At 31.0% G+C, this 19,726-nt stretch overlaps 1 protein-coding gene across 6 annotated transcripts in view; it reads right to left on the bottom strand.

Moving 5' to 3' along the window:
- Window positions 1-3,588: 3,588 nt before the first annotated feature.
- LOC145750185 (nesprin-1-like) overlaps window positions 3,589-19,726 on the bottom strand; it is a 94,737-nt gene continuing 78,599 nt past the window's right edge. For 4 of the 6 annotated variants that reach the window (XM_082566150.1, XM_082566154.1, XM_082566152.1 and 1 more), the window contains 16 exons: window positions 17,609-17,771; window positions 13,012-13,199; window positions 12,717-12,867; window positions 12,485-12,598; window positions 12,164-12,373; window positions 8,799-8,993; window positions 8,388-8,724; window positions 8,108-8,166; window positions 7,970-8,027; window positions 7,632-7,819; window positions 7,345-7,539; window positions 7,058-7,240; window positions 6,788-6,982; window positions 6,289-6,387; window positions 6,002-6,027; window positions 3,589-5,015 (listed from right to left, as the gene is read on the bottom strand). In XM_082566150.1, coding sequence (XP_082422276.1) covers window positions 4,430-5,015; window positions 6,002-6,027; window positions 6,289-6,387; window positions 6,788-6,982; window positions 7,058-7,240; window positions 7,345-7,539; window positions 7,632-7,819; window positions 7,970-8,027; window positions 8,108-8,166; window positions 8,388-8,724; window positions 8,799-8,993; window positions 12,164-12,373; window positions 12,485-12,598; window positions 12,717-12,867; window positions 13,012-13,199; window positions 17,609-17,771 — 2,947 coding nt within the window. In that variant the 3' untranslated portion in view covers window positions 3,589-4,429. The remainder of the gene's footprint in view (window positions 5,016-6,001; window positions 6,028-6,288; window positions 6,388-6,787; window positions 6,983-7,057; window positions 7,241-7,344; window positions 7,540-7,631; window positions 7,820-7,969; window positions 8,028-8,107; window positions 8,167-8,387; window positions 8,725-8,798; window positions 8,994-12,163; window positions 12,374-12,484; window positions 12,599-12,716; window positions 12,868-13,011; window positions 13,200-17,608; window positions 17,772-19,726) is intronic. The other 2 variants (XM_082566153.1, XM_082566155.1) reach the window with 2 other exon arrangements.

Raw genomic sequence — 19,726 nt, 5'->3', positions numbered from 1 at the left:
ACGATAATAAAATAACTTTTTTTTTATTAATCTGTTACCAAGTTTCTATTAGAAAAAGTTTAAAAAAATATTCTTCTTTTTAATCTATTTTTTCTATTTTTTATTTATAAATAATTAAACTAGATTCCTTTGTATTGTAAACTGGTTTAAATCAATTTATTCTCCAATAACATTACTGTCCTCGTCTCATTTTTTCGGATCCGAAAAAATAGGATTTTAAATTTCTCTACTGTTTCACTATTGTAGTTAAATGCAACAAAATAAGCTTGCGTTATAAATAAACTTTCCACAAAACAACTAACTAGTTTTTACAATCACGCGCATGATGGGGTGTAACCGTGACGTAAAGCAGATATCATGTTTTTCATCTTGCCAAGAAAAATATGAAGTCGGCTTGAATTAAGCAGCGCGTAACGAGCATGTCTTTTTATGAGAAAAACAACGAAAGTAGCCTGCACACACTAAACCGCCAACCTTGTACGAATATAACATCAGCAGTATGCGTGCATCCCCGTTGATTTCTTCTCCGTGGTGAAGACACGCCTCGTGATTTTCCTGCAACGTCATCCCGGTGAGCTTCTTGCCTTGCTCTTGTGCTCGCTTGCGACGAGCAAGTAGATGTAACCCAACACTCCAATCCCCAGGCGTGTACTCTCTCGCGTGCGGGTTGCTTATATGTAAGCACTGGGACTCACGTTCGGGCTACGAACGGTCTAATTACGTTTCGAAATCACCCAGTCGAATTGGACGGGTCAAAATCTGTTTTTGGCTTGCTGTGATTAATTGGATTACTGAAATAAAATATTTATGACCTGTTTGGGTTGCGAAATATCTAAACATCCCAGTTTGTTTTCGCATTGAGGAAATGATGAACTTTTTTCTTTTCTATAGAAAAAAAGTTTAAATGTTGTCTTAATATGAAGTTTGACACTTTTGCCTAATTTACAAAAGTGTAATATAAAAAAATGAATTAAGCAACAAATACTTAACGCATATAGAATATAATACAAGTAAATTATAATAAGCATTTTTAAATAGTTTATTGTCACCTTCAATCAATTCCCTTTCTCTTTAATGTGTATAAATTGCATGGCATGTTTGCATGGGTAAAATAAGCCCTGAAAATTGTGTTAAATTGTAGTTAATGAGGTATACCTTCACACCTGCAAACAATTTAGTGAAAATCGCAAAAAAGAAGGAATAGCCAAGATGATCTATAATGTTGGATATGCGTGCCTTGTTGCGTACAACACGTGAGTAAACATTAATTGTTACGGTTAGCATGCTTGTACGATTTAAATAGGATTTTTTTAAATATAACTTGAAGTAATATAATTCTAGATTACAATTTAAAATGCAGCTAAAAAACCCGACCTAGCTGGTGCCGTGCTGATTATATTTTTGTCTTCAGTTATTTTTTACTGATATTTGGTTAAAAAAATGTTTGATTCAGATTAAAAAAATCTTTGTTTGTGACATCCCAATCAATTTATTTATTACAAAATAAGTCATGTAATATTAAGCGACACAACTCAGTTGTAAGTCTGAATCACAAACACAGATATTTTTCGATGTCGGTTTGTAAGTTAAAAATACCTGTTAAAAAATGTGTATTAAAAAATAATATATTGGGTGTACATCTTTATTAATTATCGGTGTGATAGTATAAATATGGAGCATTGGTGTTAGAATTTTAGTATTCAGTATTCTAGGTACAAATAATTTATTATTCTGGGTAATAGCTAGAATTTTAATAGCTAGAATTTAGAATTAGCAATACCGCAGCGCGCAGCAGCAGCAGCAGCAGCAGCTTGCAGTTATAAATTAAAAAGTATCACAATCATGCAGCATGCGTATATTAAAACTGTTAATTATAATAATGTTTTGGCAATAAAGCAACAGCAGTGGCACATAGTGCTTAAAATTATTTTATGCAAAGTTAAAACTTTAATTCTTAGTTTATTTTGACAAGATATTTATATATAACCTATTAAATTTTGTTTTCTAACACATCAGTTCAATAATAAAACTAAATTAAAGTTTACTTACGAATAATATATCGAATCTACAAATCGCCGTGACGTCATGGTATACGTCACAAATTATGTCAAAAACCACCAACCATGCCCTACTTCGCCAACTTTCGTCGGATCATTGTCTGCAAAAAAATTAAATTATTTTACCAATATGATAAACAATTTAACATTTTAAGTTATTATATTTTAGGGGTAAAAATTAACAAAAAGTTCAAACATTTGGTAACTTAGCAAAAATATTTAAAATTCTAAACATGAATTATTTTTAATAAAAATTATAGAATTTATTTTACTTTATTAGGCATAACGACTTTTAATACCTCTGAAGTTAAAATTGATTTTGATTTCTACTTCTAGATGGGGTTTGCTTTTCTAACTGGTTTATGACGTCATAAAATATTAATCGTCTATGATTTTTAAACTTCTGCATTCTAGATGGTCTGTACTGCAACATGACGTCATAATAACTACACCCTTTGGATTTTGGTATAGAATTATTGCAAAACATTGAAAATTGACGACTAAACTTGATATAAACTGAGTATAGATTTTACAACCTTCTTCTACATGGTCTAGACAAGAAATAATCACTTGTTTCAGTTTCTAGAATTTCTTGCGCTTCTTGCAAACCTGGACCCGAAAATTGGAACCTTGGCGTAAATTTAATCAACGCGCGCGTTTCTCGCTCAGGCTAAAGTGATTTCTTATCAAATTGGATTACTGATTTTTCTTTGATAAAAAGTATTGACCTGAACACGTCCAGACTTAATAAAAAATAACAACATTGTAGTTAACATCTTATACATATGAAGTCTTTTGTAGTTTACATAAACACATTACTAAAATAATGTTTTATATTTGATAAAGTTTTTAATTTATTGATATTTTGACACATAAAATAACCTTTACAGTGTTTTAAGTAAGAAAATCATAGCTCCACTGAGCAACATACTTTTGCCAGGGAAGCATACAAAATCAGACTGCTCAAAAATTAGTTATTGTTTATTTATTATACTTAAATGCTTGTTTGTTTAATAAAATTTAAAGACTAAAACCAAGTTTCTAAATTTTAATTAAATGTATATCATGATAAAAATAACTTAAAAATCGATTAGAAATAGTTCTTGTTTGTTTAATATAATTAAATCTCTGGTTGTTTAATACAATAAAATTTTACTATCGAAGGAAGATTAAGCTCCATTGTTTAATCCAATCAAAATTTATATCCGACCTTTTGTTTTAAAATTTTTACTATAGTTTTGTTTATATTTATCTATTTAATTATACATGGATTAGGATTGGGTTAAACGATTTTGAACCATATTTTATTTATCAAATAAACCTAGTATATATTTGATTTAATCTATTAATGATGTAAGTAGTAACCAATACTTCTAAAAATATATAGGTTTAGTTATTTTTTTCATAAGCGGTTAAATTATTTAGAAAAAAAACGGGATGTATATTTAAAGGTTTAACATATTTATAATGTTGTTTCATACATAAACTGTTTATGTATTTTACAATAAGTAGCTAGTTTAAAACCGTTGTTTTATTGCGGTAACGTTATATTCTAAACAGCATGCAACATAATTATAAGAAAACTATTTCACGAATCTAGTCGTTGTGATTGAACACAAAATGAACTTTTCAATCAAAATGTTATTTAATTGAAGGATGTTGTTAAACGCAAGTGCAAATTTATTTCGTGTATAAACATAATTAAAAAAAAAGGTTCTTACTAATAATAAAATATAACAAAAAGAACAAACTATTCATATCTACACTAAAAAAATTGTTAGCATTCTACAGCATTTTTTTAACACTACGAATATAGTTAAACTTCGACGAGTTTATGTTACAAATTGTACTAAGTTTTTTTTTTATATAAAAGTAAAAAAATAAATTTTTATTCACAGAAGCTAGCATAATTTACAGAAGCTATAAAATAGATTCAAGTAGCTATACTAAAAAAAAACACAAGGCCAAAAATACTCTATAGCCTAGCATAATTATAGCCTAGCATTTATGTTTGTAACAAAAAATATAAAAAAGGGTATATACCTGAACGGGTAAATGTGCTCCAAACACAATTGGGGCAAGAAAAAAAAACGATACATAAGAATTTATCAAAAAGTATTGAAAAAAATTTAAATATTTGAGTTCATTTTGGGACGGAAGCATGCCGATGTGCTTTGTCGTTTGCATACACAAATAAGTTGCAGATAAATAAACTGTTGTTGTTAAAATTCACATCCATGTTCAGTTAATGCATTGTCATCGTTACAATCTATCAACAACGTCATCAAAAACTAACAACGCCATCAGACCCAATTTAGCAAGTGTTGACTTCTGACAACCGTAGAAAATTCGGTAAAAATCAAGTTTTATATTCACGTTGGTGGTGGTCCGTCAGACCATAATAGCGATGGATAAACTGCAGAATAAAGATTATTTTTTCTCAGACAGGCTGAGGTTTCAGTGTAGCAACCCATTGGGAATAAAATCGGAAGAAGGATAAACAAAATGAGGAAATAAAACGGAAGAGCAGCCAGGAGGCATCGACAAAGAAATCCAAAAAAAGAAACACCACGATTTTTTGATGAACTTGAATCTTGATATTCAATTGCTTGATTAAACGTTGTAGCAGTAGAAGTCGACCTACCTTTAACAGTTATAGTTTGCTGGGTTTCTGTTGTTTTAACGTGGGTCAAAGCAGCCTTGAGCAGCTCGAATTCCGGTTCAAACTCGACATAACCGGATTCCCCATCGCTGTCAGCAGCAGGAATGTCTTTAGAAGAAATATTGTGAAGAACGAGTGTTTTTTCGGTGAAATTTGTTGTTAAACATTTGTCGTTTTTTTGCTTGAGGTAGTTTGCAGGTGATCTTCGAGTGGTTGATGATGTCATTGAGTTTGATGATGACGTCATTGTAGCTATAGGTTGGATTTTAGTTGGCCTTGTTTTTTTCTCTTCGAAGCTAAAAAAGTAAAATAGCAATTTTAGATTTTTTTTTTTTTTTTTTTTTTCTAAAAAAATGATAAAAACGTTATTCTAAACTTAGTTTAATTATATATATTTAAAACTTAAACTTGATATGGTTAATAAAAAAGAAAAGAAAAATGTAGTTGATCTGAAAAAAAATATTTTAAATAGAAAAGAAAAACATGCTCAAACACATCCGCATGGGGGCGACATGCATACATCAATTCACCAAAGATTTTTTTTAATACACATTTCACAAATAACGAAAATTTCACAAAGTTTCGAGGCCAGTTATGCATATAAAATGGTATAACAAGACGAACCATTCAAAAAAAAAATAACCTCATTCAAAAAAAATAAACTGTGTTTATTTAATTTGGTTTTAAGTAAAATTCAGTTCGAAGTGAAATAAATAAAATTTAACATTTTAGTGAAATATAAAATAAATCTTTCTTTGTCCTTTTAAAAAAATTACAGTTTATTTTAATGGTATTAAGCTTGAAGTAGTTAATATACATGTAAGTAAAAAATAAAATATCTTGTTTTGAAGTTGATGTCAAAGTTCGTATCATTTACATGCTTGTTAAAGGTATTAATAACATGTGTTACAGCAGGCTGATTTTTCTCCGTAAAGCATAATGTCAAGAACGTGTTATTTAAATGTAGGTATGCCTATAAATTTTATAATAAACTTTAGAAAAACCTAACTATTTTACATTTAAACATAGGACTAAAATGGTTATATTATAATTTTTTAATTTTAGTCTGATTAAAATATATTTCTTTTTGGGACGTTATTTGTTAATGTATGCCTGAGCCCATATTTTGCCGTTTGTTATAAAAGGGCGAAGAACCAGGAACATGCTTCCACAGGTTTTCATGCAATACCGTTTACCCATAATTCACCAAAACACCAACATAACAAAAACATAAACATTAAACAACAATCGCCAAATATGTTTCCAAGATCACGTGACTAACCTTTCCATACTATTTGGAGCGTCCACCTAAACGAGAGTTTCGAAGAAAGAAGGCGCATTTTTTTGCGTATCAAGAAGAGAGAAAGAAAGAAAGGTGGGAGAAAAAATAAACAAAACCGGTTAATTTTGAATTTCAAAAATATTTAAACAAATAAAAACAAATTAAAAAAAAAGAAAAATTATTTCTACAAAATTTAAATATAAAAACTACAACAAAGTTAAATTCTAATATTTAAAAACACTAAAATCTAAATTAGAATTAATAAAAATCAGAACCAATATATTTACCTTCCGTCGAAGTATCTTTAACTTAAGTGAAGGACTTGAATATAATGATGTCTCACTTGCAATCGAATCTAGATCAGAATTAGAGCTAACCTCGTCTCTCTATTGCAAAAAATAATAAACAAAAAATTAAGTGTTTTGCAAAAAAATTTCTGTAAAGTTATCAAAAAGATTTTTTATTATCAAATATTCCTATTTATTTAAAAATTTATAAATTTTTCTATCTGTAGACTATTCTAAGATTTTACCTAAATTTTTGAAGTACTAAGTGAGTAGTACTTTACCTAAGAACATACGCTACAACACAAATAAGAGCTTACTGTACTTAAGCTAGCCTATGGAACAGCGCGGTACATTCACACAGGAAAAGTAATACAAAAACGACGCGCGCATAAACACACATACCATTATGCGTTTAACCGAAATTTAAGCCTACGGCATTTGAAATCGTAGTTTTTCTGTTTTTGAAGTAAAATTTTCATGAATTAACAATTATAGTTACCATTCTGCTTCGTTCTTGCTCCAAAGAAATTTCAGATAGGTGAATATCTTCTTTTATTCGGTTAAGGAAGGTTTTTAGTCGAGCGCTTAAATCGGCCAAACGGTTGCAGGTCTCTGTGGCGCCCACTACCGACGATGTTCTCGGAGAGGCTTCGCTGGAAATTAACTCGTTCGAGATTTCTTGCAAAGACGCGACCTGAATTAAATAAATGACTTGATGAACGTCTTAACTTTTTAATTAAATTTGTTAACTGATTTAAAGATTTTTTACCTGAGATCTGGCCTCCAGGGTGTCCAGTCTAATTTGAATCAAAGATTTATGGATTTTTCTTAATTCCCTCAAAGACATGGGTACTGGTGAGTTATGAGATTTTAAAAAACTCATCAAATCTGATCTCTCCTTGTCTTTGGAGTCCACCAGTGTTATAATTTCTGATAGAGAGTGTTTAACGTCCTAAAGAATAAAAATATAAAATTTTAATCATTTAAAAAAAATTAAAATATAAGATTAAAAAATTCGCAAAGTTAAAGTTATCAGAAATCTAACAATTTTTTCACCTTTGATTTGATGAAATTTCTAAGTAATTCTTCCTTGCTCAATTTTATGCTGTTCACCAACTCTGGCCACCTTTTATTTAACTGTTCAACCTGACTTCTGACGTCAGAATCTTTGTCTTCTCTGACAAATCGGGATGAAACAAGTTTGATGGACACAAAAATTGGCTTTCGATTTTCGATTTCTTTTTGCTGGCCCTTGAAAAAAAATTAAGATTTTAAAGGACGTTATTTAATTAAAGATAGTGTAAGTAAACTTAAAAATGAAAATTAAATTAAACAAAAATTACTTTTATTTGGTTTAATTTTTTTTCTATTTCATCAATTGTGACGTCATCGGTTTTTGATGACGTATTTTCTGTCGCATCCAGCCACTCCAATAAACTGGCGAGGTCACTTTTGAGTTGCTGTTTTTGGTTGTCGAGTGAATTTTCGTTCATCCATCTTCGTTTTTTACGAGCCAGACCAGGCGCTTGATCTAAAATAAAATTAAATTAGAATAATGTGGAAAATAAACTGTCTGCCTATAATTATACAGCTTAAATAGGATAATTTAGGTATGTTTTTTTCAATTGAACGTTAATGTCAAAAACTGATAGGTTTTCAATATAGTTAAAATTATAATTACCTGATTCCAGACCATCAACATCGTCCACATTGCTTCGTTTAATTGCGACTGGTGATGTCTAAAACAAAAAACATATTCACAATATTTTAAAAATTAATATTTTGTTAAACTGAAAAAAACTTGAGTATTTAAACTTACGATTTCGTTTGATGTTACATGCTTTGACATATCATCGCGGGTCTCGAATGGTGACAATTCTGCAAAAAAGTGAAATTTTTAATAAAGAAACTAGAAAAACATAAGACACATTATGATATCAACTTCTGTTAAATAAGTTGCTTTTTATAGTTGGTTTATGTTAAAGCCAATATTGCAATTCAAATTGCACTACATGACATTCCTAATTTGCAGTTCTATGACGGTTCTGAAAGTTTGCATGAAACTTTAGACTGTTTAAACGTGTAAACAACAATTATACCTGGTATGGAGTCATCGTCAGTAAGGCCTTCAAGAATGTTGGATTCCAGTTCATTTTGACTTATGTCGTAATTGTGATCCCATTCCAACCCACCAACCATCTGAGGGGTGCTTCTATACGTAAAAGTTGGTGAATTGAAAATAGGAGGCCACAAATCATTTGACAAGAATTTAGCATAAGTGATTACAAACCTTCCTTCAGGTTTCTTTAGGGATTTAAGTTTATTGGAAGGAGTAGAAGTAGAAGAAGGTGATGACATACATCTTGCAGTGTACCAGGAAAAATTCCTCATCTCTGAGTCCTCCAGCAGGGACGGAGCGGGAGTGCTAGTTTCATTCTGAAGAAAATATATTCAATTTAAATGCAAATATTTTTTTTAAAAAGAGCTATTTAAAAAATTAAAAATCTTACCTCTTCCTCTCGGATGATCTTGTGATAAAACTTCTCCAATCTTGCCACCATGTCAGAGCAATAATGATGGAAATCGTTCATCTCATCTTCCACATTAACAGCATCTTCTCCTTCTCCCTTTTCAACCAATATCTTCCCCTGCTCATCCAACTTTTGCATTTGTGGAATCATTTCTTCAATTTTGGATTCAAAAAGCTAAAAGAAACAAAACAAACAAATTTAAATTTTTGTTTATTGAATTTAAATAAATTTCTTGTTTAAATTTATTGTAATAAATATTTTAGGTTCAATAGTTTTAAAATACAAAACTATTTGCATATTCTTATATTAGTTTAACATCTGGTATATAAGTTAACTTACTAGCATAATGCCTTCTAATTCATTCGCTACATCGTCTAAAACTATTTCAACTTCCATCTTAGTTTATTTAAATCTTTACAAACCAGTCATCCAAATATATTTTTCTTTTAATTAGTTTTTACATAAAATGCTACTTTTGCTAGAAACAGAATTCAAATTGATTGATTTTTGAGTTTGTTTCAGTTAAAGAATAACAACCGTACAATAAGTACACTTAACATCATATAACACCTAGCCACAAAACACACATCCTCTTTGCCTATATAAATAACTGCGACGAAACCTAGTACCGTAACCTGTATACCGCCACTAATTTTCACGGGCCGCAGAGTTAGCGCCCGGTACACATCGCCTACTAAATAAACGTATAAAACAAATATAAGGTGGACGTGATCCTTTGTAATCGATACGATATACCCGTCACGCCTTCAAAAGTTAAATAAAAACCTATCAAGCGTGTTAAAAATAGTTTCAGAACTAGATTTATTTGATAAATAAAATATGGTTCGAAATTGTTTGATTTTTTTTATAAATATAATTTATTTAGTAGGTTTATTAATTAAATTATAAATTTAAATATGAACTTTTTTATATTTAAACCTAATTTTAACAAGCGAACACGCACTCATTGATATTGTAATATAAAAGTAAACTAAATTTAAAAGCAAAATACCGATCTTAATTTTTTAGTAATCAAACAAGTATTAAAATATAATAATAACAAAACAATTAAAACGAAAATTTTACACATTGTTTACTTATATTTTAACATTTTACTTAAATTTTCAACCAATATTTTTTACTTTAATGGACAGCGAAAAGGACGATTTTTGACGGCGACCAGAACGCTATTAAATTATTCAAGCGTTAAACTCACACTGATTCATTATTTTATAAAAAACAAAAATAATGATTAAACGATATTTAGCTAGAGTTAAATCTTCATTTTAAATAGCAACATACAAAATAATAATACCAACAACATATTAAAATTTCAGCAAATTTAATCTTTAAATTTTAATAATAAAATATATTAATTAGTAATTAGTGATAATTAAATGTCGTTAATAGGAGGTTTGCGATTCGTTGGGATAATAACAAACATACTAAAAATTTAGAACTTTTAGTTTTAAAGAACAAAAGTTATCGTCTTTCAAAATTTGTCAAATAAGAATAAAAACAATAATAATAATAATAATAATAAATATAATGACAATAACAATATGTTTCGAAATCTAAGATTTCGAACCATAATAATAAACCCCTGATTAAAGTTGTATCTAACGCCCCACTTTCAATAGGATTTACTACATTCAACTGATTTTTTTTATAACGACGCTAACTGGTTAATTAACTGCAGTATCTATCCCTTTTTATACGCAACACAGTCAAGCAAACAACTTTGTTGATCACCTATTTTGCACCTTTTTTGGCGATTTCTAAATTAGTAAAAAATCGGGTGACACCGCGTCGTGCCAACGACAATAATTCCGCGGTAGAAACGACGCAAAACTACTTCCGTTTCTATCTGATGACGTCACGTCGGTACCTTTTTGTCAACCACCAAGTTTTGCAAAAATCAAAAAACAATTCCTCGAAACATGCTAGCTTGCAAGTTAATCTAATTCAAACAGACTTGAATTAATTTTTATCTAATTTAAAAACTTGGCAGAGTAAATATTGAACTTTCTCATAAATCACGAACGCATAATAAACTTCGACGCAAAGCTCGATTTACGACTGCACCCTAGTCGAGACTGTTTAGCGGTTCTTTAAATAAATTTACCGTAAAATCGTATGCTTGTTTAAAAAAAGTGTTTACGATTTAAATAATGCGTTCAACATTAAATAATGCGTTCAACATTAGGTAAATTGATTATTTACTATTTTTTAAACCGATTTTAAAATAATAATTGATATGCCTTAAAATTTCAATAAATAAGTGTAAAGTATTTAATATTAATAAACCTTTAGCTAAACTTCTATATTTACTTTTAAACGCGTCTTAAAAATCTAGTCTACATTTTAACTACCTGTAAAAATAAAAGTCTAAATAAATTTTCTTTATATGCCTTTTAAAAATGTTTTAATACATGCCCAACCAAAAGTCTATATTTAATTTTAAACATGTCTGAAAATCTAGTCTACATTTTAACTATCTGTGAATATAAAAATCTTCATAAATCTTACTTATAATTCCTGTGTTTCGCTTTCAACTTGTTCTACTCTATCTCCTTACTCGACCTACATTAAGTGAAACGTGGACCGGGCTATAGAAGTACTTTACTGTCAGATAATTACTATCTTTGTTAGGTCGCTTATGTTTATTTACTTAAAAGAAAACATGGTCTTTGTCTGCAGGGATGTTTCACAAAAGACGAATTAGACCTAATTATATTATTTTCACTGTTGTTAGATTAAAAAGAAAGAATATAAACACCAAATCTCTACAGCTTTACTTTTAAATTTTTTTCTGTTTTATCAAAGATTACTATTTAAATAATATATCATGATATTTAATTTAAATATTGAATAACTACAATTTAAAACGCTATTATATGAATCGTTAAATGTTATTTAAACGCATAGTTTATATTATACTACAACATAAAACTTTAAAGAGAACATATTTACGAGCTAGAATTAATTAAATGATAATTAAAACAACTTAAACCACTTAATGTAATAAGCGATGGACTGGTTTTCAGATTAAACTTAATATCGTAAGATGATTATTACAATACGGTACATCCTTTCTTAATTAAATAATAATATCTCATATTATTTGTAGTGGGAATTAAAAAAATTTCGATATTTTTAAAAACAATTCTCTGGTGTAAATATTAAGTCAATTTATTATGATGTAAAGTTATATCATTATTCTGTAATTGTATGCCTAAACTGAAAGGTTTACTGTTACAGAATATTGCTTAAATGTATTTTATAATTTGTATTTAAATTTTTGACAACAATGCCAATACTTGAATATCAATAAATTTCGTTACCTTAATTTTGTTCAATTTTTCTTGGATTCCTTGTACGGGTGAAAAATGTTCCAAATTAGTAAGTTGTAGATCACTTTCGGTCAACCAAACCAACAAACTTTCACGGTGACATTCGAAATTTTCCCGTCGCCCGATGGCGTACTTAAGTCGGCGTAAAATTCCACTGACCCGACGCGAAAGAGCGTCCCAGCGAGTATTTCCTTCGTGTATCTAAAATGTAGACAAAAATTAAAATGACAGCTCACACACTCCATTAGGTTAATTTTTTTTAATTTTATTTTCGAACGAAATTTAGCATATATATTTGGTTTACACACTTACCATTTGTTTGATTTGGTCGCTAGCATCGGTTCTGTTCTCCCTGGCAAGTCTTCTGTATTGCTTGTTGATCAACTCAAGTTGGGTTAAACCCTCATGTACTTTACGTTGAAAAGTCTACATAAAAAATCATTTAAAAATAATGTAACCACAAATAACATTACAAATTCGAGTTACAATGGCTGGCCAGTGTTATATACAGAACTATAATTTTTTTTCTTTTACGTTATTTTACCTCATAAACTCGCAGTTCTTTTCTTGTCTCTTCATAAGTTATAAACTGGGTGTTGGGTGACTTTGCAGTTTCTTCACAAGAACTTAACCATTCGCCGAAACGAGCAAAGTCGGAAAGAAATTTCTGCCATAATTTCTGAGTGTCTTCAATCCTGCAAAAAATGCATTTTAGTTTTAAATAATGCTTGTGCCATATGCTGCTTTAATATAGCAATATCACTTAATAAAGAATTGAAAATTGCATAAAATTATTTTTAAAACATAAAAATTCTTATAGAAATCTTAAATTTAATTACTTTAGGCGACGATCCATCGACAACGCACAAATATTGCGCCACCTTCTGTCCAAACTTTTTGTCGCGTCTTGCAGGGAAACCTTGTCGTTTTCATCACCGCAGGCATCGTTGTCGTGCAATAATACCTCACACAAGTTAAGAACTGACGTAACGCCGGTGCTGTGTTTTTCGATGTCTTTTTGAAGAACCTAATAAAAAAGGTAATGTTTAATGATTTGTTCCATAATACAATTTTCCACATAAATTAACCCCAAGACAAATTTAACATTAGGTAAAAAATTGTTTTTCTTTATTTCAATACAATAGTTATTTGTCGCTAATTTGTTTTTTTCTACCTCGTTATTGCTAGAACTTTTCTCACACTGACAAAACAGGTTTAAAATAGCTCGATATTCCGGACTTCTTTTCTTAAAATTCTCAACTCGTTCTTCGTATACAGGAGGCGGCGAGTTTAATTCCTCCAGCAGTAAAGGAGGGTCACAGTTTAAAATTGGCGACGGCGTACTGCGATCGCAACTGCGCGATTTATTCTTGCAGTACGGTGTCCGGCAGTTGGCGTTAGAGGGCTTATGCTCGAAAACCTCTTCTTCTCGGCCTTGGGTTGAGGTAAACATATCTTCAGACTGAATGCAGAAACTGCATTGACAGTATCCGTCCTTAATAAAATCAACGTCTTCGTAGTTGTCGGTGACATCATAACTAGGGACATCCCCGATATCAAAAACATTGGAAAACGATAGCAACCCAGGCTCGTGAGGGCCAGGTGTATTTTGGGTCGAATAATCAATATCACGAAAGTTGTTCCCATTAGGTTTTAAAGAGCGCGATACGTTTGATTTCGGGGTTGCATACACATGTAAGTTTGTTCCTTGAGGCTTGTTTTCGCTTGTTACCGATTGGGACACAATCACTTGGTCGGTACCGGGTTTTATTTCGATTTGCTCGTTTCCAACATGTTGATTTGTTCTGTCACGTAAAACACCGGACATTACATTAGAATGAGTGGCGTGAAATGAATCGCTGTGTCGTCCGAACGAGGTACCAAACGACTGAGAACGATCTCTACTTCTGTCTCGAACTCGTCTCTGCGTTTTAGACAAAACAGCAAAGTATTCCGGTTTCTTGAAAGTAGCGCCACCCGTCGACGAAGTTGTAGCAGACGACGAGCATTCGCTGATGTCATCATAATCGTCGAAACTGTCTGATTCCACCACGTGATCAGGTGTAGGCGACGCTGATTGGTCGACAACGAATGGGGATAAACTGTAGTATATATCGTGAGAAGAAACGCAATCTTTTCTTATTAATCCGTTTGATTTTCTGTTATTAAAATCTATTGGGTTTCTGCAATTTTCATGAGGTAAAATTTCAGTAGTATTTTCTGAGGTAAGATCCTTAGCCTTATCTGCCAATTTCTTTGTATCACCACTACAGTCTTTAGCAGCAGTTGAATCCAAATTGTAATCTTCTTTGAGTTCACGTCTTGCTGAAATTGTGCCAGACTTTGTCTCCCTATATTTATCGCCACTATGAAAAGATTTGCTTTTTATCGAACTCGAACTCGGTCCATGTAACCTCCAAGCAACTGACTTAGCCACCGAGGACAACAAAGAAGATTGTTCAGCCTGCATAGAAGGCCGACGTCGAAAATATTGCCTGTGGGAAAGCGGAGAACTGGGCTCATATCTCTCACTTTGATTTAAATCCGAAATTTCGAAGTCTCCTTCGAACAAACTTTTATCCAAATGACGAATCGTTGGCGACCTTGTGGTCAGCAAAGTGTTCATCAACGCTGTGACATAAGTCCCCTGGTTTACAGGTTCTGCTTTGACGTCATCAGTAATGACGTCACTATCATGAGAGAGATACGATTGATTAAAATTCAAAACTTTATGGGGTGAATTGCTGGTGTTACTTGTGTCGTTACTTTCCGGTAGAAAGTGAAGTTGCGGTTTGCTACATTTCGAACAAATTCGAAGTTTTTCCTGACTGGCCAGAAGTTGTTGTTCGTTCTGGACATTGGCAACGTCCAACGCGTTTCCCAACGACTCCAAATAGTTTGCTTGCTTGTCGTAATACAACGAGCTAAACATGTTGCCTTTTAAATTTCATTAATATATAAAATTGTATAAAAACCTAAAATTGACTAAAAATCTACAAAACAAAACCAGTCTTAATTCCCATGCTTAATATAAAATCATGTAAACATTACTATCACTTGTCTAATACAAAACACATAGTTTCATTTACTATTACAGCGTGTGCATTTAATTACAATTCTTTGTATCATATCAACGGAAGTCTGCTACTGTATGACGTTATTCATGAAATTAAAAAGTCACAGCATGTAGCAGCAATTTACTATGAAAAACAACACCAACGCGTAATGACCACGTGTAATTAATCTAAAAACCATAGAAATTAAAGCAAGCCAATATACTTTTACCCTTCATTTTAATTGAGTAAGAGACAAAATTACGCATCAAAATGTAAGTATTGATATTCTGACCTATTCTAAAACCTACCTTATTATTAAAAACAGTAAGAAATTACCCTTTTCGATATAAAACCACATTTAGCCAAATTTATATCGATTACCAAACCACAAACACCAACACTTAAACCAAGGCATTCAAATGCATTTACGCTCTAAACATTCGTCACATTCCTTAGTTGATTAAAACCAAATACGTTTAGCTTCGGGCAGTCAAAAATTTATTTATGGACCAAAGCATTTTTACCCAAAAAACTTGTTTTTAACAACAATCTTACTAATTAGCTATGTGATATAACATCCTCGATAAAAAATAATAATAAACTATTGATTGTTATTTAAGTTAACAATTATCAAAAATATGATGTCTAGCTTCTAGTAGAACAGACTAATGCTTTCCTGCAAACAATTAACTAATACGCTACAGCACCAGAACAGTTGCCGTTTTCCTATTCATCATTTAAATTAGAATTTATAAGCAAGCGGCCCACACATTAATATACGCTGGGGAATTTCGGTTAGCCTCATAACGAACGCCGCTGTATGAACAGTTGCAATTCGCCATTACATTAAACTAATGAGGCAAAATTTAACGCGCTATTTATATTATGATAAACTGATTGCATTAAACTATAATGGTCGTATAAAGCAGAAACAGAGGGTTTAAAAGTTAACGAAAATGCTTGCGTTATTTTGATAACAATCTATCCATACAGCGCCATACGCCAATATCTGACCCCTTTTCATTAAAATGGCATACTTATTTTTACAATTCACTATATTTAAAAGAACTCAGAACTTATTTAACCAAATCGTTTAAATTAGTATTCACCAAACTTATTTTCCTTACCGTCTTAAATATTATGTTTGGTCAGTTTTGACCGCTTCTAAAAATAGTTTTCCGCAAATAAAAATGCCTAAAAAAATAACCGCACAAGATTCTATGACTTCCTTTGCTATTTAAATTCAACTTGAAACCTCTTCATTTCAGCTGTTGGGTAAGTATGCTATGCTACATGCCATGCCTGTGATTTTAACGCGCGATACTTTAAATTAGAGCCTGTGTGCAGTAGACCATCATATAAAGGCGCTCACGTTTAAACTATTTCGGCAAAAGCGTCAAAAATTCGTACCACAAAATAAATCGGAAACAGAAAAATCAATAACAACAAAAAATATTTAAATTATTCACAATGCGCTGACAAATTATATTCTCTTACATCATAGGCCTAGCAATCAAAACAAAATACAGAAGAAAATGATAACAATTACAACTTTTAACTGAATGTTTAAAATAGTCTAACCCGAAATTTACCTGTTTTTTGCTATGGCTTATTTTTTGCTATAATTAAAAAAATAAATCAATAACGTTACTTAAATTGATTAGTATGTTATTATAAATAATAGCCGAATAGTCAAATTCAATATATCGACGTGCATATAAAAGATATGCTGAATCAAGACAACTATATATAGCTTCTATACATATCTAAATTTCCTTATGTATTCTTGTTATACAAAATGTACTTAATTTCTAACTTCAAATCTGCAAGTCTGATTTTTAAATAAACGCGCCTTATATACAGCACATGATCTTCAGCTACATTGCTACTTAAATGTTTTGTACACATACATTCATCTGAACATGTACACTCCAAACTGTTTAAGAGTTCAGGAAACGTCTGATCGATATCTGTGCTATAATGCCTTTTTCGCTACTACAGTAAGCTCGAAAGCCAGCCGGGAAAATAAAGTGAAATATTTGACAGTTGACACCCGCAAATCTACGGTCGCATACATAAAACGAAATCGCCAGCACTTCGCGACAGTATGTGATAAGGTTTAACAAATACAAACTATGAGACTGTTAGAATGCATTCGCACCTAAACCCCTTTTTCCACAAAACTTTATTTAATACTGAATTGTATATCAGCAAATAATGTAATCTAACAGACCTAACGAACTTGTATTTTGTTCAAATACTAATTCATAAATTTTTACATACTAACACATCCTTTAAAATTAAAATCAAATGTATCAAACCCTAAAAAAAAAAGATTTTAAAAAGTTCAATTTTTTAATAAAGAAAATGTATTGCTTACTGTTTGTTCTTTCAGTCGTTTTTTCACGTCGTCATCCGTCGATTCCTGAAACGGGATTGGTTCAGAAAGTTCGGTTTCGATTTGATTCAGCCAATCACGAAGCCGTGTCATACTTGTATCCAGTTGGGCAACAGCTAGCACCGTTTCTTTTAGCTTCTTCGCTCTGTAATAAAATGAAAAAATAAATAAACAACTAAACTTTATAAATTTGAAAAAATACATATTGCCTAACAATAAAAAGTAAAATATTGGAAACTTTGATATTTTGGGTTGTTATAGTTAGTTGATAAACATATGCACGAATCACTAAACCTATCTGTTAAATTATTCACGATTTAACTAAATTTAAAGAAACCTCCAGCGTGGAAGAAATGACGGAAAAAATATTGAATTTACTTTAAGATAGAGTTTCAAATTTGATACTAGATGATGTAATAAAATGCGACTTTAATTTTATTTATTAATAGTATTAAATTTTTTTACAATTTAAAAAAAAAGATTTATATAAGTTAATTTTATTTTAAAATTATTTAGTAAATAACAATGTATAATAATAACTTGCGAATCATAAACATTGTTTATTTATTAAAATAAATATTAAAAAACAAAATTAAATAAATATATCTGATTCAATTCTCACATGACATGTTTTAAAAAAGAGCGCGCAATTTTATCAAAACATGGCCTAGAGTAACCGCAAACCTCAATGACGTAATGATAAAACGACATATTTGTGAGATATCGTCATCATTGTACAGGTTACGCTACTTGTACGTTACAAAACAAATGTTATTATCCGAATAACACACTTTCTAAATTGTGTAAAACAACATAATTTATTTTACAAAACAAAAAAGGAAATACATATGCAAGTATTTTAGATAGTTCGAAAAAATATTGAAAAACTATTTTGTTAATAAAATTTTACTAAATTTTTAGGTAAAAAATTGGTACCCATGTGTTTCTGTATGTTAAGAAACATGGCTTACTAGCATTTAACAAAACTCAAACAATTCAAATGATTAATTATTTTAAATTTTTTACTTTCTTGTAGCAATATATAACGCCTGAGATGTAACCGTTTTTATCGGTTTCTCTCATTTCATTTTTTGACACAGCAAGCTCGAATTCGGCTATATCAAGTCGCGTTACTAATTCCATAACGCCATTATTAACTAAATGTAAACACTCGTTTTCCAATCTTTGAATGAAATCCATATTTGACTGGTTGTAACGATTCGAAAAAATAAGAACACCACCGACTCGAATGGCACCAAGAAGAATAGGCAAAGCATCAACTTCAACTTGATTTGCACTTAGCGCCCCACAAATAGTCGCAATATCATAAGCCCCATTGCTTAGTTCTGTAGGCACATCAGCGCCATCTTGCAGAAGAAAACTGTAGCGATTGTCGTAGATTGAGCCGCTAGCTTGCAGCATTTTCGCTGAACCATCTTGGCCGTCAATACGACCATTATAGCCTTTTTCCCGGAGATGTTTGCCCACTAAACCAGTACCAGCAGCAAAGTCGATAATAGCAGACGACAAATTTAAACTAGGGTCAAGAGCTACGACTTCGTTAACAGCACTGACCACGTGAAAGGGCGCAGAAAATTTGAGATTTTTGACGTCATTTTCATATCGGTTGACCCAGCCATCGTAACTTTCTATTTTTTTATCTATTCCGCCAATATCTTTGTGAGCTCTTTCGACATATTTTATTGTGTCTTCCAATGACGTCATTTCAAAATTTTATTAAAAACTAAATTCAACTAATTCAAGTTTTTACTTATTCTCTTTGTTGCGTTACAGTAGTGTAACAATATAATTATGTGTATTGTCATGCAAAGTAGTCAAGTCCAAAAAAAATGCACTGATTTCTTATTTTCTTGCATCAGCTTATATTATTGCAAAATAGCAAAACTATATATTCTATTGCTGACTGACTATATTGATATTAATACATAACCTACAATACCATAAGGTTGTCAGAGTTGAACAAATCACAAAACGCCTAAGGGGAAAATGCCCTACAAACTTCAAAAACAACAACGCAAAAGTCCAAGACCACGTTTGTTTGTAAGACAAAACATAACTGTAAAAGTTAAAATTAACAAC

This window comes from Corella eumyota, chromosome 4, assembly GCF_963082875.1.
Source record: "Corella eumyota chromosome 4, kaCorEumy4.1, whole genome shotgun sequence".
NCBI lineage: Eukaryota > Metazoa > Chordata > Ascidiacea > Phlebobranchia > Corellidae > Corella > Corella eumyota.
This window is presented reverse-complemented; position numbering and strand designations above follow the sequence as displayed.